This window comes from Cornus florida, unplaced genomic scaffold (genome assembly GCF_030987335.1).
Source record: "Cornus florida cultivar Cherokee Brave unplaced genomic scaffold, ASM3098733v1 CherokeeBrave_3.0.0_Hap2_Chr11, whole genome shotgun sequence".
In the NCBI taxonomy this organism is placed as follows: Eukaryota; Viridiplantae; Streptophyta; class Magnoliopsida; order Cornales; family Cornaceae; genus Cornus; species Cornus florida.
The window spans coordinates 75,878,450-75,905,299 of NW_026775581.1; the positions used below are offsets into that span (position 1 = coordinate 75,878,450).

Genomic DNA, 26,850 nt, shown 5'->3' on the forward strand with positions numbered 1-26,850 from the left:
CTTCATATTACTACTCTATTCTTAAACCGATTCTTACTCGATTAACAAATATTTAAATCTGACATGTACTAAATTGATCTTAGCAATAAAGGAATACGATTCCATGGATAATTTTTTCTATCAATTCTTTAAGTTGGTGGTATTTTTTCTTTCTATTAAAGTAGAGGATTCAGAATTTAAGTAAAGACAAGAAAGGGTTTGTGAATTTTTTGTCATGTTAAAAATCAAAAGAAAAAATACTTATCAAAAAAAAAAAAAAAACAAAAGAAAAAAATAATATAAAAACCAAATATGTAATTTAGTTTGGTCTTATTTTGCTAAGAGTCTTTGGTCCAATTCTTTGTTTTGGCAAGACTATCCTTCATTCATGGTATCAAAGTAACTTCTCACAGAGAGAGCATTTTTGAACGACTATATTAACTCGCCTGTAAAATATATTCCAAACAGTTTCAAGAAGATCGATCAGTCATCAGAATCTCAAAAGAGTCTAAAAGACAATTCAGTCATCAAAAAGTCGTACAGCTCTCTTTCTCTCTACTTTTTCTTGTTTCGTATGCTGGTCTCGTTCTCTGTTTTTGTTGTTGCTGCTCTGTCTCTTTTTTTAATTTTTTTACTTCTCAGTCTATTACGTTCATTTTCTTGTTTTATTCTCTCATGTAACGTGAAAAATCTTCTGGGTTTTTGATAATTCTCGGTAAAGATTTGGATTCACTTGCTGTTTTTCTCTTTCTTGGCTCCTGTTTAAGAACATTCCACCGACACCCAATTGGCCAAGTAAATCACATGCCCTAAGAACTTGTGGATTCGTCTCTTTTTATGTAAATTCTGTGTTATATCATCTTTATAATTCTGATTTAGCATCTGGGTTCTCTTTGTTATTTGGGTATAATTTAATCTTGATTATTGTGATCTATGATTATTACTTTTTTTTTTTTTAATTTTATTTTTATGAATGTCATGACCTTGGATCCATGTTAGATTGAGTTTGTCCAAGTCTTTTTTAGTAGAGATTGATTTTTTTTTTTTTACAGCAACAGCCAATAGATGATTAACTCTATGTTTAATTTGTTCTAAAATGGAGGGTAAGAAAAAAAGAAAAAGAAAAAGAAGATGTGATTTATAAATTACCTTTCCTTTTTCTTTTTTCCCTACATTTTATCGGGAATATAATAGGAGTTTGGGCTTAAAAGAATGATACACTCTTTTTGGGTCACTATAATGCTTTTGTAACTGGAGGTTTTTATTTTTTATTTTATTTTTTATTTTTTTTTTAGTATCGGCTAGAGATGGCCAGATGGGTGAGAAAAAGTATTAATGAAATTTAAAATTTATGAATTTCATATTCTTCCTTACATTTTCTGAATAACCAGGTAGCATGTTAGATGCTTGAATTTTTGTTGGAAAGAAATTCTATATATATGTTATTTTTTATATTTATTTTTGTATTTTTTAGTTGAACCTTTTGGGTAAACTGATTTTTGATTGAGGTATTTATTGGTTTCAGCTAGAGATGGGTATATATCTCAGTACTCCCAAAACTGAAAAATTCTCTGAAGACGGTGATAATTCTGGGCTTAGATATGGTTTATCATCCATGCAAGGATGGCGTGCAACAATGGAAGATGCTGTGAGTAATCAATGAAACCCCCTCCTATTTGTTTTTTTTTTTTTTTTTTTTTGAGGATATCAATTTTTTGTGTTCATTGTGTCCTTAAGACGCTGTGAGCAATGATTGTGTCCTAAGGATATCAATTTTTTGTGTTCAAGTTCAATTACTTGCTTTGTCTTTGTTTATCTCTTGTATGCAGTATGTATAATGCATGGCAAAATTTATCAAGATTTCTAAACCAAAAGATATTGCATTTTGAGTGAGTGTATAGATGTACCATCAAGATAAGTAGGTGAATTCCTTTACCTCTCAAACAAATTACAGTATTGTTGCTTGTACCCAGAGTTCACATTCTGTGAGAGTTAATTGAACAATCCATAAATGTGACCTTTGAAACAGTTGGCTTAGTCTTGCAAGAACGTATTTGGTTTTGCGAGCTAATTTAGTAATGATTTTAGTTGTTTATTATGATATGATGTCTCCCTTGAACTGAATACTAGCTCGATTGTTGTTTCTATATTAGTCTCATACTAGATAATCACTGGCATAGGTTTCTTTAGGGATATTGTTTTTTCATAAATTAGAATTTGTGGAAGTTGTATGGTAATGCATTCGTAACCAATATTACATGGACTCGGGTACATGATGTGCAAATCTCAATATAGGACACATGGACATTGCTAAATATTCATGTTATTTTATTTTCTAGGGTAAAATAATGTTCTCATGTAAAATATCATTCAATATTGGCATTTAACTCATTTTAAAGTAACAATATAATAAAATTGATTGATTGGATATGTTTTTTAAGTACATGTCTAACCAAAAGTGTCGACCCATTTCCGTGCAATATGTGTCCGACGCGGGTATTTCACTACTTTTGAAAAGTCCATGTATTGTAGTGTGGGCTAACACTTGATTATATTATATAATTAATTATATACTGAGGTGCTTTATTATTATTTTTCCTTTGTTTTCTAGCATGCTGCATTTCCTGATTTGGATGCTTCCACTTCATTCTTTGGTGTTTATGATGGCCATGGAGGTAAGTACTTGTTGGTTCACATTTTTTAGTATTTTATCTGGATTGTTATTTATCTAAACGTAGAGAAATACAAATGCAATATGGATTAATTTGACCTGATCAATATAAGTTTTCCTCAGTTACATTTTGGCAAATGATCTTGAAGTGTTAACCATGTGCTGAAAATTAAGAAATTTTTTAGATCATAGATATGTCCAAAATGTGTTTGATACATAGCCAGAAGTACTTAACGACAAATGTCAGCATTGGCACATTTCCAAAACAGACACAACTACTCCTTAGAAGTGTTTGGTTGCTTAACCATTGAATTGATAAAAAATTACATTATCTGGAATTCAATCATGCACACGAGTATGATTGAGTTGAGTGTGGACCGGTTTGGGCGTAGATCTATTATTAAACGAACCCATAGAGCTGTAGTTAGAGCTATTCAGCCTTGAAGCCATTTAGTTGGAATATACCTCACCTGAGTTATTATAGTCGTCTTTTATTTTTGTTACCATGATAATCAGGATTGTAACAATTGGTAACATAGTATATGGTGGGCTATAATGGATATTGATACGTAATGACATTAAAGAAGTCCGAGAGCAATTGCAATTCATACAAATCCAGTTAGAGCTCTTCAATAATTAAAGAAATGTTTTACTTTTTAAATCTAGAACTTTTATGGAGTTTAAATTTTGTTTTACTGAAGAAGATAAAAAAGAACTTGTAAAAGTTAAAGAGGATCCTGTAAAAGTAGAAAATCATGAAATAATTCATATGTATATTTCTTATGAGAAGACATAGATAACGTTATTTTGGAAGCGATAGCACGTATTCACATTCTCGGCCCCAAGTATTAATTATCGTGTGGATTAAAATGAAATGGTCGACAAACCCTGCATAGAGGCAAATAAATAAGTACCAGGGAATAGGAATAGTGGAATTTCTTCTTTTTTGGAAGAAAAGGCTTCTTCCACTCGAAAGTTGAAGCATTTATCCTTTTCAGAAATACTCTTTTCAACAGTCTTATTTCAACTATTTGTGGTGGGTTAAATGAATCTTGTTTCACTATTACGCTCTCGCTAAGACCATAACCTTAGTTAAACTACATGCTATCACATCTTTTCAAATTATTATTATTTTTTTTGTTTTTTGGAAACTCGAGGTATCCGGGGCTTTGCCCCGACTAATCCCCGAGGACCTGTGCAAGGCGACCCCACCCACACGGACCGGGTAAAATCTTTTCAAATTATTTCAATCCATGTAGTTGTTGTCTTCTCCTTTCCTTAGCATTATCTTCAACAAAGACTACACTTGATTTCTTCTATCATTCTATTGTGAAACTGCATTTAATTCCCGATTTTGAACGTGGCCCTATAAGTGTGTCCAATAGTTGTCGTAAATGATAATATAAAACTTGGAACAAAAAGCACATGAAATGGGTTCTACATTATCTCGAACAATATCTAAATGGTTGGGATTTAATCTGGCCCGTGGTCTGAAATCAGGTTTGCTAATATTCCCATTCATCGATGTACTTCTTGTGTTCGTACGGGTTCAATATATAATATATTTTTGGGAGAAATTGTAGATCCATGGGGGAGATGGTTGATTTTTTGGACTCTTTGAGAGTTTAGGGGCCCCATTTGGCCTTGTGTAGCTTTGTGGGATGCATTCCTTGTTTGAACTTTGTCTAATACAATCTTACTTATATATAAAATATGTTATGGTACATATGTTGTGATAACTTTTAGAGATAAAATCAACCTGTATTTCCAATACGTATCTCATGTTGAATGTTTATATGATACACTATTTGATATATACGATACATGACTATATGATACTGTTAGCGCATATGATAGCCACGATTTATAGAATGACTTACCGTATTAGTAGAGATTTGATTATGCTATAGAATATGACATATGCTATAGAATATGCCATAGAATATGATGTGATTTGATTTAGATTTGATTTTATTTCCTTTCTTGTAATATGAGCATGTGATATTTTTTTATCTATAAATATTAGAGCTGTGAATGAGTGATTTATCTCATTCAAGCCTTTACACAATTCTGTCCTTCTTTTTATATTTCTCTTTGGTATCAGAGCCAACACCTTTCCATATCTTTCAGCAGCCTTGATACTTGTGCGATAGCTATCATAGGTTGTTTGTGACATCGTGTGACATTGCATACACATGTTTTTCTGGGTTGCTGTTTTGTGATTGAAAACAGGTATTTTTAAGTTTTACAAATTCTTTTTTACTCTTCTAGGGTTAGGTAAATTGGGATAGGTGGTCTCCAATACCTAGAAGGGCTTGGGTAAAAATTTTTTAGTCTATAGAGAGGTTCCGGATATTAAGGAGGAGTTTGTCCGGCTATATGTAAGCGTATAGCGGTCCTTAAAAAAGTTTGTATTTGGACTTTTTGGGAATGGTCTGAGGAGACATTGTTATTGTTTATGGTCTAAGGAGACCCTTTGATCTATTAACAGAATTTGTGGTTTTTTGGATTTGTGTATTGTCGTGTGACAGATTATGGTAGATTTAAAGTCCTCTACTGTTAATTCTCTTGGCTCAAGTTCTATTGGTGGTGGTGCCATTTTTCCGATCAACTCATCAGAAAATCCAGGGCTTCAAATCACAAACTATTTGATTTGAAAATCACCAATTGTGGGTGAAGTTGGATGGCTCCAACTATTTGATTTAGGCACAGTCTGCCAAGATTTTCATTGGTGGCAAAGGCAAGATTGGCTATATTACTGGTTATGGGAAAGAGCCAGCTAAGTCGAAGAAGGCATATCCACAGTGTTTTCCAAATAACGCTATGATTCTGTCTTGCCTAGTCAATTCGATGCAGCCAGACATAGCCGTTGGCTATATGTTTATGAAGACTGCTAAGTAGATTTGGGATTCAGTTCAACGCACTTATTCTCAGAGGCAGAATAATGCACGGATTTTCCAATTGGGGCGAGATATCACCAGGATTTCTCAGGGTGACTTGACAGTTTTAGGTTACGTCGCCAAGCTTCATGCTATTTGGGAGGAGATGTCATATTATGATTCCTTCCACTCTTGAAAGGATCTAGATGATGCAGTTTTATATACAGGGATTGTGGAGAAGAATAGAGTGTTTTAATTTCTTTCCGGGTTGAACGACGAGTTTGAGTATGCTCGTGTTCATTTATTGGGCTTATCTTCATTCCCTACTCTTGAGGATGCATACTCCTATGTGTTGTTAGATGAGTGTCGTCGGACTCATCCATCAGGTGTTGCTTCTGTTGATCGTTCTGCTATGGCAGTTCGGGTTTCCAACCTTTCAGGAACTGTACAATTCGAGTCAGTTCAGAGTTCTACCACCGGTCCTCCTCTAGGACGACAACGTGGGAGATGTGACCATTGTGGAAAAATTGGTCACATGAAATCTCGTTGTTATGCACTACATGGACTCCCACCGCAATTGAAACAACAGCCTCGATCCTTTACCCATTTTGTTAGACAACCAGTCTCTTTGTTAACTCCTGACAACTCTGCCTCAACATCTTCTGCCACATTTAGCTTGACTCAAGTTGATTTGGACAAGTTCAAACAATTCTTCACTCAAATGGAGGCATCATCTCAGCCAACCTCCACTTAAGCTCACTTAGGTACTATTGCGTCTGCACATAGCGTATCTACATCTTCGACATCATGGAGCATTGATTCTGGTTTTTTAGACAATATGACTGGTATGTCATTATTCTTCCAATCTTACGGTATGTGTTCTAGCTATCACAAGGTACGCCTTGTGGATGGCGCTCCATATTTCATTGCTGGGAAGGGCCACATATCAGTTACTCCTTCATTAACTTTGTCAGATACACTTTATGTTCCACAGTTGACTACAAATCTTATTTCTGTTAGTAGTGTTACTAAAAAATTAAATTGTAGTCACTGTATTTTTCAGGATCTGGTGTCGAAACGCATGATTGGCAGTGGGCGTGAAGTGGATGGCCTATACCTGTTGGATGTTCCTTTGTCACCTCAAGCACATTCAGTTTCATTATCCAATTTTGTTTCATCTAATAAAGCTCAGCTTATGCGTTGGCACATGCCGCACATGCATTTAAGACATATTTCTTTCGGTTATTTAAAACATTTGTTTCCTTCCTTATTTTGTAACGTGACAGTCTCAGATTTATCCTGTGAGAGGTGTCACCTGGCTAAACATGTTCGTTCCAATTATCCTGCTAGTAATAATAAATCTGCTTTAACACCTTTTGATCTTGTTCATTTAGATGTGTTGGGTCCTTGCTCAGTTACTTCTAGCCTTGGATTTTGATATTTTGTATTGTTTATTGATGATCATAGGTGTTACATGGGTTTATCTTATGAAAACAAAAAATGAGGTGTACACCATTTTTAAAAATTTTATAACGATGGTTCAGACTCGATATGGTCGTACCATAAAAAAATTCAGATCTGACCGGGGTACGGAGTACAATTATGGGGAGGTACAGCGGTTATGTACATAATTTGGGATTGAGCATCAGATGTCTAATGTTAAAACCCCTCAACAGAATGGCCGTTCTGAGAGAAAGAATCGCTACATCCTTGACTTAGCTAGAGCAATCTGCATTGGCATGAATGTTCCCCAATCATTTTGGGGAGATGCAGTTCTTGCAGCTGTCTACATCATTAATAGAACTCCTTCTAGGGTTCTTAACTTCGCAACCCCATTCTCAATCTTACATCCCAAGTCATTTTTTTTTTTTATTCCTCCGCGAGTCTTCGGGTGTGTGTGCTTTGTTCAGTAGTTGGGGCAGACTTGTACAAAGCTTGACCCCAAGGCTTTGACGTGTGCGTTTTTGGGCTATTCTCACTCTCAAAAAGGTTATAGGGTTACCATCCTCCCCGTCGTTGGCAGTTTATATCCATGGATATTTCTTTCTTTGAGTATACACCATACTATAGTAGTTCAGTTAGTTCTCAAAGTGAATGGTTCTCATTGAATACAATTGATGATCACTTTTTTCGGTCTTCAACTCCTCTACCTTTGCCTATTTCGTCTTCTATTATTCCGTCTCATGATACCCCTCTAGCACGGGGAATTGTTCCTTTTCCACAGGTTTATAGTCAGAGACAACAGGTACAAGCTTCTACTCCCACGACTGCCTTGTTCCTTCGGCACCAGCTCCGCCTTCTCAAGCTATTGTTTCGCTTAATGATCGCCCCATTGCTCTTCGGAAGGGTAAACATTCTTGTAGTTACCCTATTTCTAATTTTGTATCTGATTGTGCTCTCTCACCCTCGTATAAGAGTTTTCTTGTTTCTGTTGCCCCGATTCCTCTTCCTTCTAGTGTTATAGATGCACTAGCACAACCTCAATGGCGTGATGCTATGACAGAAGAACTACAAGCACTTGAGAAAAATCATACTTGGGACATGGTTCTGCTTCCTATTGGACGAAAGGATGTGGGTTGTCGTTGGGTGTTTACAGTTAAGCATAATCCAGATGGGTCAGTTGCTTGTTACAAGGCCCTGTTGGTTGCCAAGGGTTATGCTCAGACTTATGGTATAGATTATCAGGAGTCTTTTGCCCCCGTTGCCAAGATGAATACCGTTCGTGTATTATTTTCCGTTGCTGCGATTCGATCTTGGCATCTATTTCAGTTAGATGTCAAGAATGCCTTTCTTAGTGTTGATTTGCAGGAGGAGGTGCATATGGTTCCCCCTTCGGGCTTTCGTTCTCTTGCTCATTCCGGTATGGTCTGTTGTCTTCGTTGCTCCCTGTATGGCCTCAAGCAGTCTCCTCAAGCTTGGTCTGATTGCTTTGGCACTGCCATGGTTTCCATTAGAGTGCAGTTGATCACATCTTGTTTTTACGTCATTCAGGCGGTAAGACAGTTGCTCTCATTGTGTATGTCAATGATATTGTTCTTACCGGAGATGATACTGCCGGAATTACTGAGGTTAAGAGCTATCTTGGCCGTCAGTTTGAGATTAAGGATCTTGGGCTCCTTCGGTACTTCTTGGGCATTGAGGTGGCTCGCTCCTAGGCTGGTATTTTCATCTCTTTGCGCAGGTATGTTCTTGACTTGCTTTCTGCTTCTGGTCAGCTTGGCGCTTGTCCTGTTGATACTCCGATTGAGTAGAATCATCGGTTGGTTGATTTTGAGGGGGAGTTGTTGTTGGATGTTGGTCAGTATTAACGACTTGTTGGGAAGCTCATCTATTTATCCATGACTCGACCTAACATTGCTTATGTTGTGAGTGTCGTGAGTCAATTCATGCACTCTCCTCATACCCCTCACCTTGATGCAGCTATTCGGATCCTTCGCTACTTAAAAGGGTGTCCGGGCCATGGTATTTTGTTTGCCAATCATGGTCACTTGCGTGTTGAGGCTTGGACAGATGCTGATTTTGCATGATCCATTTCAGATAGGAGGTCAACTTTGGGCTATTGTACAACTATTGGTGGTAACTTGGTTACTTGGCACAATAAGAAGCAGAATGTTGTCTCTCGATCTAGTGCAGAGGCAGAGTATAGGGCATGGCTCTTGGGGTATGTGAGGTGCTATGGCTGAAAACCTCGATGACAAACTTGTGCCTTCTAGTGTCACTTCCATTCTCACTTTAATGTGACAAGAAGTTTGCCATCAGCATAGAAGCAAATCCTGTTCAGCATGATAGGACTAAGTATATAGAGGTGGACTGTCACTTCATTCGAGAGAAGATCATCTCTGGTCAAATTTGTACTCCATTTGTCACAAGCTCGACATTCTTACAAAGGGCGTCAGCAAGATTGTGTTTGAGAATGCATTGTCCAAGTTGGGCGTTTCAGATATCCACACACCAACTTGAGGGGGAGTGTTAGCAAATATGATAGCCACGATTTATGGAATGACTTACCGTACTAGTAGAGATATGATTATGCTATAGAATATGCCATATGCTATAGAATATGCTGTGATCTGATTTAGATTTGATTTTATTTTCTTTATTGTAATATGAGCATGTGCTCTTTTTTTATCTATGAATACTAGAGCTGTGAATGAGTGATTTATATCATTCAAGCCTTCACACTATTCTCTCCTTCTTTTTATATTTCTTCTGATGCATTTATACTTTGATTTTTCATGTTCTATAAAACGGTTTGAATTTTTTTTAGGGCAAAATAGTTTATTGCAATTTGTCATTCTACATTAAGATTGAAAGGATAATTATGTATTTTTTAACTGCATTTACGATAAATCTTCATATTCAGGACATAGGTTCATTTATTTAAGCACTTTAGTCGTTAGGTTGAGCCCAAGGCTATTGTACCTGAAAAATCTGGATAGATATATGTCCTTTGTGTTGATTTATTTTTGTACCTAGTGGACTCGGTTTATTTGACACATTTGTGGGATACTACTTTTCATACTTCAGAGTTTGTTTCTGGTCTGTTTGAATTATAAGATGACCTTTTAAGTAATTTTTTTATTGCTAATTCCAGTACAATAAGATTATAACAAGCCACATTTCTATTAGTAATACTAACCTAAGTTCATTAAAGTGCAGGTAAGGTTGTCTCTAAGTTCTGTGCCAAGTTTCTTCATCAGCAAATGCTCAAACAAGAAGCATATTCAGCTGGAGATATAGGAACCTCAGTTCAGAAAGCCTTCCTCAGGTTTTAGCCCTTCCACCAGATGCTTATACCTCTCTTCACTGCTTTACCAGTATATAGCTTTCTTTTTTTTTGGATTTTTTTTCATAGTTTCTCTTTTAAAATTTATTATTATTCTTATTTGGATATTTATTAGGTCAGACTATTATCCACTCATGGTTTTGATGCGTATTGTTTTTTGATTGTTAATAATATTGTTGTTTCTTTTCATAAAGAAATAATGGTCAGGATCACGTTTCATTATTCATTGTATTTTGAAATTCATTTAGTAATAATAATATACTTCTAATTTACCAAAGCCTATAGATTGATGATCTCATTGACTTTGGTCTGTGTTAAGGAATTGTAAGCGCTTGAGATCATTGGAAACCACTGGCATAGTACCAGGGTTTATGCTTTACTTTCTCATGTGCTTAAAAAAGCTGGGTTTTTATTTATTTATTTATTATAATTGTTATTTTTTATATACTTCTAATTTACCAAAGCCTATAGATTGATGATCTCATTGACTTTGGTCTGTGTTAAGGAATTGTAAGCGCTTGAGATCATTGGAAACCACCGGCATAGTACCAGGGTTTATGCTTTACTTTCTCATGTGCTTAAAAAAGCTGGTTTTTTTTTTTTTTTTTTTTTTTTCCTTCAGTGTCTCTGGCTTCTCTCATCACAGACTCAATTCAAGATTATTGTCTCAATGCTTTGATTTTAGCAAGGAAGGATATGATAGCATATGGATTGAATGAGGTTATGCTCTTAAATTGAGCAAAATGGAAACATAGGATTCATGTAGCCAACCCCAAGTAGTTGGGAAAATGGCTTGGTTATTGTTTTTGCTTTGATTTTAGTCATTATTCACAAAGCTCCAAAAAGTGGGATGTTTGGAGACATCTAACCACAATGCAATTACATTTCCAAAGAATGAAGTAGTCAGTAGAGGAGCCAAATATAATTTTAAATAGTTATAGGGTAAAATGTAGAATAACCCCTTAACTATAAAAAAGTCACAGATAACTCCCTTGTACTATCATTTTAGCAATAAACCCCCTTCAACTTTCCCGAAAACTTGCAATTCACTCCTTGCCATTTGCACACTGTTATAAAATGGACAGAATATACATTTTGTGATCTAAAATTACAATAATGTCCTTTTATTGACAGAAGTGCCCTTGGATCAATTTTATCCATACACCAACCCCGTTTGTGAATGGCTATGGAAAATGGGTTATTAGTGTAATCTATATACCAACCCAAACAATATATGTCTCTTATGTATAGGCCCACCTTCTCAAGTGTTCCTGCTAGAATATTTTACCCAAAATTCCTTCTATATTGAGTGCAGGTTGCTTCAATAGGGGGTTATTTGCAAATTGCAGATAGTTCAGGGGGTTTTCTGAAATTTTCCTTAAATTATAACCAATATATTTATGCAAATATGTGAACCTTAACCTGTGTGTGCATTAATATAATAAGCCCTGTGGTCTATATGGGTACACATAATTTTTACAAGGTTATAATTCTGATTTTTTAGGTAGTGAACAGAATTAGGCTTAAAACCACACACTACTTGACTAGCAGCTATGAATGCTTGTGTAGTCTTAGCCACACCATCCTTTTGTTCAGGTAAGTTTTAAATGAAATATGTAAAGCACTTTGTCAAAATTGCGTGTTCATTTTGTTTTACCTTTGCAAGTGAGTTATCATTGTGGGTTGAAAGCCGCTCATCCTATGCTTGTCCTTGAACAAGTGGCGTTCAACTATTATAAGATTTAAAAGCACCATAATATTGAATTTAGGACCCTAAGGGCAAATGTGCAAGTAATCTATAGGAGTCCAAGCGTGTGATAATATCCGGTGATCTTTGTCATGCGCTCGTTCTTGGAGGTTGCTAGACTGCCTCGATTGTTTCAAGGTGGTGTTGCGAGATCTGCAAATCCGTTTAGGGGACCATCGATTTTTTTGGATGACGACTCGGTTGGAAGGAGAAAAGAAGACCTTAGGTCGTGCTTGGCGGGTAAATTTGATAAGGAAGTGGGTGATGGGGCTCAGATTGCGGCGTGGGCTTCGAGAGCTTAGAAGGTCTCCTCTGGTGTGTCGATCTCGCCACTGCCGGACTTGCTTCTTTTGTTTCAGCTTCCCTCTGCGGCCGAAGCAACTCGTGTCCTTAACGAGGGTCGACGAGACTGGGGGAAGGCAACTCTTCGTGTGGGATGCTTGGAGCTTCAGGGTGGGGTGTTCGGAGGTCTTGAAAGAGAAGGGGTTGAAGAAGGTGACAATTTATGATCTTCCCCTTCACTTGTGGAGCCATGCTCTGTTTGTGATGGTAGGCGATTTATGCGGCGGGTTTATTTGGGTGGATGCCGATGAGGCCATTGATGCAGAAAGAGTTCGTATTACAGTGGCTGATGGGAAGGTTTGTCCACCTTTTGTTTTCATTCATGATGACCGGTACTGTTATAAAGTGGCAGTTTGGGAGGAAAAGCAACCCAAGCTTGTTCCGACGACGGATAGCTTGGAAGGAGGTGATGGTTCGCATTTGCTTAAGGAAAAAGAATGGTTGAGGTGGGAATCCATGGGGAAGAAGGGGATGGTAGAGTTCCAAAGATGGAAGATTTGGAGAGATGCGCTGTGGATCCGTAATAAGGAATGTTTTAGAAGGCTTTTTGTTCAGAAACGTAAGGATGGGTTGTCGTCTGGGTTGAACCGTCGCCGACAAGAAGGTCTCTGGCAGATGCAGTGGAATGGAGGCTCCACCGGGATGGGTCGTCGGCCATTTTTGCAGCGGTGGGATCATAAAAGGTTTCGTGTTGGTGTTCACGCGCAACAAGCGCGTGGGAGTGGGAGGGGGAGGAATGCTGACCAACCACGTGGTTGGCTCCTAGGAGATGCCCGTTCACAGTGGAAAACAGCTGTATCCAAGAAGTTTTCAAATTCTGCTAAGTTTGATCCTTCACTTTCTTGGGTTAGTAAGAATCCAAAGCCTGGCATTGGGTCGGGGAATGGGGCTTTAGTAGCTTGTGAGGGTTGCACTTCTTCTGGTGGGTCTGTTGAGAGGCATCCGGTTATTGGATGGCCCGTTAGTAGTTTGAGGATGGAAGGAGGGCCGATTGCCCATTCTTTTAAAGATGGGTCAGATGGTGGGCCGGTTGCCCATTCTCTTAATGATGGTTCGGGTTGTGGGCTTGCTGGATTGAAAAGTGGGCCGGTTGGTGGGTCTTCTTTCTCTGGGCCTACTTTGAAGAACAGATTTGAGCCATTAACTTTCTCTTTTGTCGGCAGAGGCTCGCATCTTTCTGGAAGAATCAAGGAAGATCGGCGATCAAGGGATCTAGTGCTGCGAAAACGTCTGCCTAAGAAAAAGATCTTTCTTCCTGCTCTACGCAAACGTTGGACATGGAAAGATAAACAGAAATGGGTGGCGTCCGTGTAGTCGGATTTTGATCCGGGTAAGTCCACTGTCGTTTTTGGAGCACCTCCTTCTTGCTTCTTCTCTCCCTCTGCTTCTTCTCCTTCTCAGGGGGGTTTGAGTAAGTCCTTGGGGTTGGTGAAGGATGGGGCTGACACTGGGGTTGACACTGGGGCTGACTCTGTTTTTAACTAGGCTCCGGCAGTGGAGAGGGAGTCAGAGTTGGAGGGCGTTCTTGATAGGGGTATTGTTGATAAGGTGGGTTTCTATTGGCTGTGTGAGAATAATTGTAAGGGGGTGACGTGTGTGGGACATGATGTGATGGTGAGCATTGATGATGATACGGCTAATGTGTTGTTGAATGAGATTCGGGATTATTTGAGGTTGAAAGGTGTTCAGTTTGATGCTAGAGGTGTGCTGTTTGAATATGAGATTGATACACGTTTTTGTTCTCAATCATTTTTGGCCCTTGATGATTGGGAAGGCGCTGAAGGTTCCTCCATGGATCGGGAATCGGGTTTGATTCCGTTGGAAGATTTAGAGCAGGCAGTGAATTTGGCAGTCCCGTTGGCAGCTGTTCTTCCGGAGGGGGAGTGGGTGAGGGGCCAGAATGATGTCGGTTCAGGGCATGACTTTAAGGAGGAATGGGTGAGGGAGAATGGTATGGATGTGGGGCCTGTTGGGAGTGTCATTCGAGGGCAGGGAGGCTGAGGTGAGGTGTTTGTTCGCTGATGTTCTTGATTCTCATCTCAGGAAAAGGGAGGGTGGTAGGGAAGGGGTGCAGGAGGAGGTGGAGGAGTTAGTGATGCAGGGATCCAATGATTTTATCACATATGAAAGGAGGAATAGGGGATCCAGGGAGAGGGTTGGTGGAAGGAGGGGTGGGTTTGCTTCTTCAGCTGTTTCCCTATGAAGCTACATTTCATTTCATGGAATGTTCGAGGTCTCAATGACCCCGTTAGAAGAAAAGTGGTGAAGTCGGTCATTCGTAAAGGGGGTGGTCATGTGGTTTGTTTATAGGAAACTAAGCTTGCTTCGATGTCAGATAGGATGGTGCGAAGCATATGGGGAGGGAGATTTGTGGAATGGATGGCTTTGGATGCTATTGGGTCTTCGGGGGGTATTCTGATCATGTGGGATAACAGATGGTTGTCTCTGGTGGACTCTTAGGTTGGGAGTTTCTCTGTTTCTTGTGTTCTGTCTCTGCTCGAGGATAGTTCTCATTGGGTTTTCACTGGTGTTTATGGTCCTACGGAGGATAGTGAGCGCCATTTGCTTTGGGAGGAGTTGGGGGAGGTTAGATGTTGATGGGTTCTACCGTGGTGTGTTGGAGGGGATTTCAATGTTGTTCGTTCTCCGTTCGAGAGATCTACGAGGGGGAGGTGGACTTCTGACATGGAGTTCTTTTCGGAGTTTATTGATGAGTTTGGGTTGGTGGATTTGCCTTTGGTTTGAGGGTCGTTTACTTGGTCTAGTGGCAGATCTCATCCTACCCTTTCTCGGCTTGATAGATTCCTTGTGTCAGGGGAGTGGGAGGAGAGATTTTTTGATGTTATTCAGGCTACGTTGGCTCGTCCTATCTCAGATCGTGTTCCGTTGATGTTGGATTGTGGTGGATTGCGTAGCAGACGTTCTCCGTTTAGATTTGAAAATATGTGGTTTCGAGTTGAAGGTTTTTTGGAGAGGGTTCGCCTTTGGTGGGAGGGATTCGGGGTGGTTGACACCCAAAGTCATGTGCTCGTAGGCAGTTTACGTCTTTTAAAAGGGAATCTTAAGATTTGGAACAAAGAGGTTTTCAGGAATCTGGAATGGAGGAAAAATCGGGTTCTTGCTGAGATTGCTGATATTGACCGGATGGAAGGCCAAGGGGATTTGGCGGACTCTCTGAAGGTTAGAAGGGTGGAGTGCCAGGCTGATTTTTGCTGAGATTGCTATCATGGAAGAGATCTCGTGGGGACAGAAATCTAGAGCTTTGTGGCTCAAGGAGGGGGACAGAAACACAATTTTTTCACAGATTGGCCAATGCTCACAGAAGGGGCAATCATATTGGGAGAATTCGGCTGGAGGAAGTGATTCTTTGCAAGGAAGATGAGATCTGCAAAGGATTTATTGAATTCTTTGAGAAGTTATTCACAGAGTTGGTTGAGTGGAGACCTTTGCTTGAGGGGTTGCAGCTTGCCACTATTTCTGGAGAGGAGTGTTTGGGTCTTGATTGCTTTAAAGAGTTGTAACGGGGATAAAGCCCAAGGTCGAGATGGGTTTACCATGAGATTCCTTTTGGAATGTTGGGAGGTGGTCAGAGGGGAGGTGATAGGCTCTTTTCATGCTTTCCATGCTCAAGGGCCTTTTGAAAGAGCTTGAATGCCATTCTCATTCCGAAAAGGTGGGGGTGGGGGGGGTGGGGGGGGGGGGGGGGGGGGTGGTGTTTCTACAAGTTGTTGGCGATGGTTTTGCTTCTCGCTTAAGGAAAGTGTTGGATGGCATTATTTCGGATTCTCAAAATGCTTTTGTAGGAGGCCGCCAGATTTTGGATTCAGTCCTTATTGCTAGTGAGTGTGTGGATTCCAGGTTGCGTAGTGGGGTCCCAAGAGTTTTGTGTAAGCTTGACATAGAGAAAGCTTATGACCATGTGAGTTGGAGTTTCCTTCTTTACCTTATGGAGAGGATGGGGTTTGGTGACAGGTGGAGGCGATGGATTTTCTTTTGTATTTCCAGTGCTCGTTTTTCGATTCTTGTGAATGGAGCTCCTTCCGGTTTTTTCTCTAGCTCGAGAGGCTTAAGACAGGGGGATCTGCTCTCTCCCTTCCTGTTTTTTGTTTGTGATGGAGGCCCTTAGCAGATTGTTGAGAAGGGCGATTGAGTTGGGCTTTTTGAGAGGCTTTCTGGTGGGAAGGGATGTTGACTCCCAGTTGGAGATTTCTCGTTTGATGTTTGCTGATGACACTTTGATTCTTTGTGATGCGAATGTGTCCCAGTTTAGATATTTGCGATGCGTTTTGATTTGGTTCCAAGTTGTTTCTAGCCTGAGGGTGAATGTTGGTAAGAGTGTCTTGGTGCCGGTGGGGGAGGTCCCCGAGTTAGAATCTTTTGCTGACATTCTTGGTTGCTGCACAAGCTCTTTTCCCATCCCTTACCTTGGGTTGCCTCTGGGAGCTCCTTCAAGGTGTGTGGGGGTTTGGGACCCAGTGGTGGATAGGTTTGAGAGGAGATTGGCGGGGTGGAAGAAGCAGTATCTCTCCAAAGGAGGCCGGGTTACTCTGATCAAGAGCACCCTATCATGCCTTCCTACTTATTTTATCTCTCTTTTTCAGATTCCCTCTTCTGTTGCGGAAAGGATTGAGAGATTGCAGCAGAATTTTCTTGAGGGTGGGGGTGGGGGTGGATAGAGGAGAAGAGTTCAAGTTTCATCTTGTTCGTTGGGAGCAGGTTTGTAAGCCAATTCGATTTGGAGGTTTGGGTCTTCGTAGACTGATGCCTTTCAATAAGGCCCTCCTTGGGAAATGGTTATGGAGGTTTAGTGCGGAGAGGCATTGGCTTTGGAGGCGGGTTGTGGTGAGCCGGTTTGGGGAGTTGAGAGGTGGTTGGACTCCTTGGTAGTGAGGGGGTCTCGAGGGGTGGGGGTTTGGAATTTTATTCGGAAGGGGTGGGATCTCTTCTCCAAACATGTTCGTTTTCGACTCAAGGATGGGAGGAGGATTAGTTTTTGGGAGGATGTTAGGTGTGGGGATGATCCTCTGGCCCGTGCTTTTCCTCAGCTTTACAGATTTGCTTCAGATAGGCAGGCTTTGGTGGTCAACTGTTATCATCTTAATAGTGGAAGACTGGTTTGGGATGTTCGTTTCAGGCGATTGTTTTAGGACTAGGAGATTGAGGAGGCCATTCGTTTCTAGGAGTTATTGTATCACCAGAAGATTGTGGTTGAGGAGTCTGATAGTTGGACTTGGACTGCCAACTCTTAGGGGCGATTTGAGGTGAGATCTTTCTGTAGGTGTCTTTCAAATGATCCTAGAGTTTGCTTTCCTTGGAAATCTGTTTGGCACTCTAAGGCTTCTCTCAAGGTGGCTTTCTTTGCGTGGACCTTTGTTCTGGGAAGAATCTTAACCCAGGATAACTGGAGAAGGAGGAACCATGTGGTGGTCAATCGCTGCTATATGTGTCTTCAAGATGAGGAAACAGTGGATCACCTTCTTTTTCATTGTACCATGGCTCGTGATTGCTGAGCCTTAATGATTGGGCTGTTTGGGATGCTATGGGTTATGCCGGGAACCGTTAGAGGGTTTCTTGAGACTTGGAGAGGTTGCCAAGTGGGGGCCCATATTTGGGATGCTTGGAGGGCTACACCTCTTTGTGTGGGGTGGTGCTTATGGCTTGAGAGGAATAGAAGATATTTTGAGGGAAAGGAGATGTCGTGTTCTTTGCTTAAGTTTTCTATTCTTTTTTGTTGGGTTTCAGGGAGAGATCATATATCTTTTGAGGAGATTGTTGATTTCCTGGCCTCTTTGTAGGCTTAGTGGCCCTTTGTGGGTTTTTATATTCCTTTTGGGTTTCGCTCCCCTTCTGAGCGCTTTTATATATGATTTTACTTATCAAAAAAAAAAAAAAAAGGGGCAAATGTGCAAGTAAAATTTATATGATTGCAGAAAAGATTGTTGTCACAACTGGTAGTCTGGTACTCAATGGTAGTCAAGGTCTGCTATCTTTAGCCTATTTATTTAATATCAAGTACTTGCCTGTGATGCATTTTATGTCGTTCCAGTTAGTGTTACTTTTATTGGGTGCAGAATGGATGAAATGATGCGTGGACAAAGAGGTTGGAGGGAGCTAGCTGTTTTGGGAGATAAGATAAACAAGTTTACTGGTATGATAGAGGGTTTGATATGGTCTCCAAGGGCTGGTGAGGGGAATGACCAAGTTGATGACTGGGCTTTTGAGGAGGTATCTGCTCACACCAAACGAGTATACTCAATTTATTGTCCTAATTTTAGGACCAATGCTGATTTGCTTTATGCATTTTTCTTTTCATTTGTATAGTTTGTGCAAATTTTCTTTTTTCCCTTTCTAAAGCTTTAAGCTAGGGATGTAGGAAGTAGATGTGGCTTGTGGAAGATTTTAGAGTTTTAGAAGGGTTTCTTTTCTACATCAACACATTTTTCTTCACAGTAAATTCATTTTTTTCAGTCACAAAGCAACTTCTAACTCAATCTAGTATGATAACACTCTCTGACTGCATGTTTGCTCTCTCTCTCTCTCTCTCTCTCTCTCTCTCTCTCTCTCTCTACGCTTGCCAAACAAGATAGATATTCATCTCGTTCACTCTAATGGATTATCGGATATCCTCTATCCCACTTTCAAACTCCATCCGAAAATGAACATTTGGAGACACGTGTAAATATATACCCCAGCAATTGTACATGTGTTATAATTATGCTTATTGTCAATGGGTATATCTCCCTCCTCTTCTCTCTCTTGCGTTGCACATCATCCAAATTGAGGGTTTACACAATTTACATTCATTAAACTATTTTCTTATCTTTTAATGCCTGCTGTATAAGGTACTTCATCCTTTTCTTTTCAAAATAGTATTTTGAATCCTTATCTTCTTTTCCCCTTGAAGCAACTTTTCGGGAGGGGCTTTCATTTTAATTATACAATGCATTCTTATTAGACATCAACCGAATTGTGGATAGGTGGGAATTGTGGATAGGTGGTTTTTGATATCTTTGATGTATTTATTTTCAGATGTATGTAATTAGGTCCTTGGTTTGTTTTGATTTTTGGAATGGGGACAACACCGGGTGGCGGGTAATCACGCTTTTATTATTGAAGCAGTCTCTCTCTCTGTGTTTGAATATATGTCTATCTACCGGCATACTGTTTCCTATTGTTGGTAAAAGTTTATTACAAACTTCTGTAAGTGTTGTGATAGAAAGCTAGTTTTTGCACATCTGATTATTTTTTTCATATTGAAAATTTGGAGCATATATCTGCGGAACTTTTTTTTCTCTGCTCAAAGCCTAGAACTTAGTTTGGAGCCTGGGGAATTAACAAATAAGCTTCAAATTTGTAATGATCTGCTATTCAAACGGAAGAGTCTATATCTATGCAATGCCTCTTTATAATGTACCACAGTTTTATCAGTAAATATCATATGGCCTGTGAGAGTAATACTTTTTTTCTGATGTTCAACTTTTATTCCCATGTCAATTGGAAATTATGTAAAGAACTTTTCTGATGAGTTGTCATTTTTCACTCTGCTATATATTTTTGGCGTGTATACTTTTACCTAATTACTCTAGACATTGCAATCAGGGGCCTCACTCTGATTTTTCTGGACCAACCTCTGGGAGTACTGCCTGTGTTGCAGTTATTAGAAACAACCAACTGGTTGTTGCAAATGCTGGTGATTCTCGCTGTGTAATATCCAGGAATGGTCAGGTAATACATAAATTTATGAAGTTTTTCTCATGTTCAGACTCTTATAGGGATGGTATTTTTGCTAGTAAAGGATGCTCTATGTAGATTAAAATTTGACTTATGCAACCCCCTCCTAAGAGAAAAAAGAAAAAGAAAAAGAGAAATTATGAACTGTGGTTCTTGACCTAGGAAGCACGGACACGCCTAAAAGGTTGAAGTATCCATGTTGAACACAGCTAAAAGGTAGAAGTATCTCTGTTAGACACGCCAAAAAATGTGTCCGAATATTTTTCCCTTTTGGACACACTGGCACACAGAGGATACGGAGATATTTTTAAAAATTCAAGAAAGTATGGGTTACAATATGTGGAATTCATTGAAAAGTTCCAATAATTTGAAGGTATAAAATAAGAAATAAAAATATTTATTATATGAAAAATTTCAAGCAATTTTATTTACTTGATCTTTTCATGCTTATTACTTGTTTGAAACTGTAAAAGATCATTAAAAAAAAAAAAAAAAGGTAAAAGTTTTGCTCTCTTTTGCAACCAAGCTTTGAACTTGCTACTACTGATCATCGAAGTATGACTGTTGGCAAGCCGTGTCTTCAATAAATCCTCACTCTTCTGCCTCTCTCTCTCTCTCTCTCTCTCTCTTTGTCCTGCTATTTTTTTCTTTATTTTTTCCCCTTCTTTAAATGTTATTTTCTTTTCTAATGAAATTCTCTTACCTCTTCTTCAACAAAAAGATGAAAAGGCCTAATTTTAGAGAGGCTTAAAAAATTCTACTTCATCTCTCTCTCTCTCTTTCATCATTTCACACAGCTGTAATGTTTTGTTTAGATATGGATTTAGATTGCAACAAACTTTATAAAGGGATTTCAGAAATTCTACTTCAACCCAAACTTTATAAAGGGAGTTCAGAAATTATACTTCAGCCCATTCTTCTTCTTCTTCTTCTTCTTCTTCTTCTCTCTCTCTCTCTCTCTCTCTTCTTAAATGAGAGAATTGCTGTGTACATTAGTTATTGTGATCCTGGATTTTTTTTTCTTAATTTGATGAAAAATGAAAAATAATATTAGTATTATTATATAATATCTGAAGTTTCGTTTTGTACATTGTATGGATGATCCGATCCGCAAGGACCATATCACATTTCTAAAAATATATTCCCTCTGTCCCAAAATAATTGTCCACTTTCCTTTTTCAAACAATATATTTCACATCTTTCCATATATGTCCTTTGAGTTTTAAATTTCAAACTTAAATATTCAAAACTTAAAAGGGCAATTTAGTAACTTTCCAAGGAGACAATGCATGTCCCACATGTCCCCTTAAAAATTACTACTACCCAAAAGCGACACTTAAATTGGGACGGAGGGAGTTTATTTTTATCCAGTTGACTAGTAATGGATAGACAGGCTAAGGTGTATCCAAAACTATATGTATGTAGAACATATACGCTTGTTATTGAAATATTTTGTATGTTGTAGATTTAAAATGAGATGTGTTTATGTTTCTCAATGTGATTTTCTTTTTCTTTCTTCTTCTTCTCTTTTTATTTATTTATTTATTTTTTTTTTTTTGGGGGTGCAGGCATACAACCTTTCCAGAGATCACAAGCCTGACCTCGAGGCTGAGAGAGAGAGGATCTTAAAAGCTGGCGGTTTTATACATGCAGGACGAGTCAATGGCAGTCTTAATCTTGCAAGAGCTATTGGTACTATACCTGCCTGCCTGTGGACTTTATTATATCAATCTAGTTGCATTTTCCCATTGGTAGTCTATAACTCTGAAACTAACCCATAGGTCTAGTCCTTGATTATCCTACAAGATGCAAGTCGGCATTAGTTGTTTCGTGGTACGGGAAAAAAAAAAAAAATAATAATAATAATAATAACACGATTCATGAATCTGAAGCAGCTAAATACTACTGGTCTCAGGGCCAGCGGTATGTGTTCCCACTTCTCATATTAAAATATTAAATGGAGTTATATCTACACAGACACACACTCGTATACTGATGTATGGATGTGTGTGAGATATGGAAAGACAGCAGTTCCTGTTGTTTTCTGAATATTAAATCTAGGTTTTTATTTTACTGCAGGTGACATGGAATTTAAGCAGAATAAGTTTTTACCTGCTGAGAAGCAAATTATAACTGCCAATCCAGATATAAATACTGTATGTATCTTCTTCCTTCTGCAGCAGTAGCAATATGACAGAATTGCTTTGCAAATAGATAGTTGATTATCTTCTAGGCTCAAGTAGTAAGAAATAAATTTTAAAAAATCTTTAACTCTTGTCCAGCTCTTGGATTGGCTACATTAATCATGGTTTTTTACCCTTCTGTTTTGTCCAAGTCCACAAAGCAAGAATATACTGGCATGGTAATTATTGGTGGAATTGCTGTCCCAAAAATCTTTCTTATTGATTGCTTAGGGCAACAGTTTAACTGGATCATACACAATATAGAAAATAACTTAGTGCCAGCATTGTGATATGGGGGAGAGGGATGGAAATAGTGAGTAATTTGTTTGTGTGCTTTGGGGAAGGTCTGAATCACCAAAATTTTGAATCTAAAATTGGTTAAGACAAAATGTTGGTAAAGAACAGTTGATTTCAAGAGTTTATTTAAAAGTTATATTTCATTGTTCTGTTTCCAAGCCTATTTAATTTCTTATTGAATTTTTTTCAACAAAATGCAATGATAAAACTATTTATATGACATAATTGTTAGTCCATGTATAACTTTTTGTATAATTATGGAACATGGAGTCTTGAAATCTTCGCTGGGTTGTTTTATTTGACAGTTATATGAAGATTTTATATGCTCGAAGTATTCCTTTTGTGATTGACTTTATATTTAATTGATTTCATTCTCGACTTAATTAAGTTTTATGTATCTTGGATGGTGTGAACACTTAATTCACACACCGACTTGGGTGGCTAGCATGTTTAAATTGGTTTGTTCTGGAATCCAATTTATTCAGTTTAATTCAATGCACCGATGAATGATTTTCTTCCATCCTTCTCCTACCTGCCTGCACCCTTGTTCCTTCCCCCGACTTCATCCCCAAGTTTGTAGTTGTTGGCATTGGCAAAGTTTCCTATAAAATATTTATCACCTGCTTGTGTTCAAATAAAAACCTTGAATTTAAATCTCTGAACATTGGTTTTTTTTTTTTTTTTTTTTCCTCATGATATTTATTTATTTTGTTATTAGGTTGAGCTGTGCAATGATGATGATTTTGTTGTGCTGGCATGCGATGGCATCTGGTACGTGTCTCATGCTTTTCTTTTTCAACTTGACTTGTTTAGATGGTTGTGTGTTATGAAAAATTTATTTCCACATTTGAATTGAATTTTCAACAGTAGCTAGACTATTAAGTTTTTTTCTTACATGTGCTTTGAAGTATGTTTCATATCTACATAATAATTATTTGGAATGCGACACCTTTTAGCCAGGGTGGCTGTACTTTCCATTGAAATAACCTGACAAGCTCTTTTCCGTCAGTTCTTTGTCATTCCTGGGAAAATTCATTACAGCTGTATATTCACTAAGGGAAACATCGAAGGCTCCATTTTCATTCCTTTTGTGTATTTATGGATGGAGTCTTCCAAGTCCCAGGGCAACTACTTCTTGCAAATAAACTTGGAGGTCGGGTATGTCTGAATTTACAAGGTCTACTACTTCTAGCTCTCCAGATTGACATTCTCAGTAGGGTAATGGCCATTAAAATTTCCCTAGGTAATTTTTCTTGCGTTATCACATCCACTTTCAAAATAGTATGTATATGGGAAAGGTCACGAGCGTCGTAATATTAAGTGTGTCTAGGACTCTAGATATGGTAGCTGTCACCGAGAATGAAATGGATGAAAATACTTAAAGTTTCATTTTTTCAATCATAAACCCAATGGTTGACAGCACTTAATTGGTGTAGTTTCAGAATACGTACTGGACACATGTATTTAGTGGCCCCTTTTATGTGACAATTGCTTTCTTTAATCTTCCTTGGTTGATGTTTATTGAGCAGAGCTATATTTTGGCAATACCAGAACTGGGTTTTTTAGAAACCTTAATGATGCCCTGACTTTTTTGGATTTCCTTTTCTCAGAGAAGCCTTGGATCTTTAATTTCAGACCTGCAGACATTCTAGAGATGCTTTTATGAATCCTTAATATACAATTTTGAATTCTTAGAATTCTTCCTACAACCGAAGTTCCATAAATTATTTTCTTTTAAAATTTTATATCAGCTAAATTATGGGTACTGGGTTTCAATATCTAATAATTGGATGGCTGCTGTTTGTGGTGAAATTTTCAGGGATTGCATGTCAAGTCAGCAACTAGTAGATTATGTACATGAACAGTTGATCTCGGTAAGTGTTTGATATCACTCTTGGAATATGCATTTTTCAGGCTATACTGATTTTCTATTTTAATTTAAAGCATTTAAAGCCTAATTCAATTTGGTAAAATAAATAAAGGTACATTTTGTTATTTTTTCTCTAGAGTACCAGTAATATGCTAGAAAAGTAATGTGTGAGCTTTTCCGGAGAAAAAGTGATATGTTGTTGGTGCATTACCAAACATGTGATGTCACTATCGGTGGTGCCTTACAAATTGCATTGTTTTCATTTAAAATATCTATATTTTTATTGTCTTGCTGTAAAATGGAAGAAAATGTCAGTTGGATGTGTTATCCAGAGAGTGCCTACATATATATATATATATAGATTGATGCTTGAGAAGACTTGACCTGTTTGGTTCATTAAATAGTCAATATTCCTAATTGCATTATAAATGTTTAAAGACCTACTCGTCGAATGCAATTTTTTATATTCTGAACTTTCATCAACATACTGGAATGTTTGCATCAGAAAAAACGGTTCAGTTTTTGCTTTAATTTTGTTTAGAAGTGATCTTGATCCTGAAATTGGGCCATATTCCTTTGGTTATGCAGGAAAGCAAGCTTTCTGTGATATGTGAGAGAGTATTTGATAGGTGTTTGGCTCCCTCAACAGCTGGTGGTGAGGGCTGTGACAACATGACTATGATAATAGTGCAGTTCAAGAAGCCCATCCAGTCCACTGCAAATTCAGAGGAGCGATCATCAGCTTCTAATCAAGCTGAAACTGGACCAAAACCAGATGAGAATGAATCACGCTAGTGCTGCAGTAATTGATAGGTAGGGTCCCAGCGTCCTTAGTGTGGTTGGAAGAAGATTAAGATGATCCCTTTTATTGCTTTAAAAATTCAGAATCTTAGGTTGTGTTTTACCGAGGAAGATGGTTTTCCTTCGAAAAAAGGGTTCAAAAACTGAGAAGGTGAGCATTTTATGTTGTTCCTGTTTTAGTCCTTACGTTAAAAATACGAAATCACCACTGAATCAGTATGTACAGAAAGCTTTTTGTTTGTAGTTTTCTGCTTTAACACTGTCATTATACACTACTGGCTGTGCCATAGTAAACCTCATCTCTTTGGAGTCTGAGGTACTATATTTAGTGTAATCTGATTCTGGGCTTTACTGGTCAATGTTTAGTGTCCAAAAACTGATTATCTTTGGTATAATCAACTATTCCAATGCCGGGAGTTGTAGGGTTGATCCGATCTGCAGGAGATGTGAAAATCGTCAGAGTGAGCCTCTTACTTTCCAAAGGGAGGTTAGGAGTTCAAGTCTCAGAAGAGACGAGCGTGTGTGAGTACCAACTAGGGAAAAAAAAACAGAAAAGAAAGGAATGAGTACAGTTAACAGCACTTGGGACATGTTTGGAAAATTGACTAACCTGGGCTTGTCTAGTTTGTGATCTTTCCATGGAGACACAAGCTCCGGGATGAGTTTTGGATTATGAATATAGCAGCAATAATGAACTCCAAATAAATGAAAAACACTTGGATCAGCTTTCTTCTTGTACAGGGGAGGCATGCCTCTTATCATCTTGTACCTATATTTCAGTTTTAATATATTTATGTTTGGGAGTATCAAATCAGTGATTTAGATTTGAAATTGGAGGAAATTTAAACGTTGATTCGGTGCTCTCAAAAGGTAATGAATTTTATTTTTATTTTTAAATACCTTCCATAACTTCCAAATAACAGGACAGTGTGCTTAAGTTGTATAACCAACCCTTGGAGGGAAGGGATTCGAGCTCGTTGTGAGCAAAAAAAAAGTGCCATGTGCTACTGCCACCAAATATGAGTATCTAATAATTTCTATCTAAATAGAAATTTCTATAAACAAAAGGCTTTCTTTACACTTCATCTCATATACACAATTTTTTTTTTAGTAGGTAGCCATCCTGAATTATATTTAATTTGTATGTCAATCTGATACTGAGAAGTAATGTGGAAGTATAGAAACTATTATTATTATTATTTAATTTCCTATTTACTCTTTTTGATTAATTATTTTATAATTCAAACATTTTTTAAGCATAGTGTTTAATTATAATTTTTTATTATCATTTAGTAGAAATTTCAACACTTAAAAATCGACTATCTAGGTTGTGAATAAAGGACGAGTCTGGCAGGTCATGTTAGATAAGGCCAAAAGCATTGAAAGTCACTCTCAAAACACTAAATATATTCAACCGAGTATGGAACCTGCAAATTGCTGCTTGAAAATTGCTGCAGAGGTAAAAATAACAAAAGCCATTTCAAATGAATGTGTGTGTGTGTGTATATATATATATATATCACATTTGATTTTATGTACTATTATTGCATTAACGGCAGATCGT

The 26,850-nt window shown here is 38.1% G+C and overlaps 1 protein-coding gene across 5 annotated transcripts; it reads left to right on the top strand.

Annotated features, from left to right (window-relative positions):
* The first annotated feature begins 310 nt into the window (after window positions 1-310).
* On the top strand, window positions 311-25,645 carry LOC132286871 (probable protein phosphatase 2C 60). Of its 5 annotated transcripts, none has more exons than XM_059789283.1 (11): window positions 312-516; window positions 1,505-1,627; window positions 2,591-2,654; window positions 10,189-10,297; window positions 18,476-18,629; window positions 20,004-20,129; window positions 21,704-21,827; window positions 22,215-22,291; window positions 23,334-23,386; window positions 24,435-24,489; window positions 25,074-25,645. In XM_059789283.1, the coding sequence occupies exons 2-11, from the start codon at window positions 1,511-1,513 to the stop codon at window positions 25,278-25,280; spliced, it is 1,086 nt and encodes a 361-aa protein (XP_059645266.1). In that variant the 5' UTR covers window positions 312-516; window positions 1,505-1,510; the 3' UTR covers window positions 25,281-25,645. The 5 variants fall into 5 exon arrangements, with proteins under 5 accessions (XP_059645268.1, XP_059645266.1, XP_059645267.1 ...); XM_059789284.1 differs by having other exon boundaries at window positions 312-513; window positions 1,509-1,627; XM_059789281.1 differs by having other exon boundaries at window positions 313-513.
* Window positions 25,646-26,850: the final 1,205 nt, after the last annotated feature.

What these genes read in the sequence shown, in the direction of transcription:
- LOC132286871 (XM_059789283.1), top strand. Translation starts at nt 1,511, where the DNA reads ATGGGTATATATCTCAGTACTCCCAAAACTGAAAAATTCTCTGAAGAC. An exon ending in ATGACTGGGCTTTTGAGGAG is followed by an intron (nt 18,630 to 20,003) that starts GTATCTGCTCAC and finishes CATTGCAATCAG; the next exon opens with GGGCCTCACTCTGATTTTTC. An exon ending in TAATATCCAGGAATGGTCAG is followed by an intron (nt 20,130 to 21,703) that starts GTAATACATAAA and finishes TTGGGGGTGCAG; the next exon opens with GCATACAACCTTTCCAGAGA.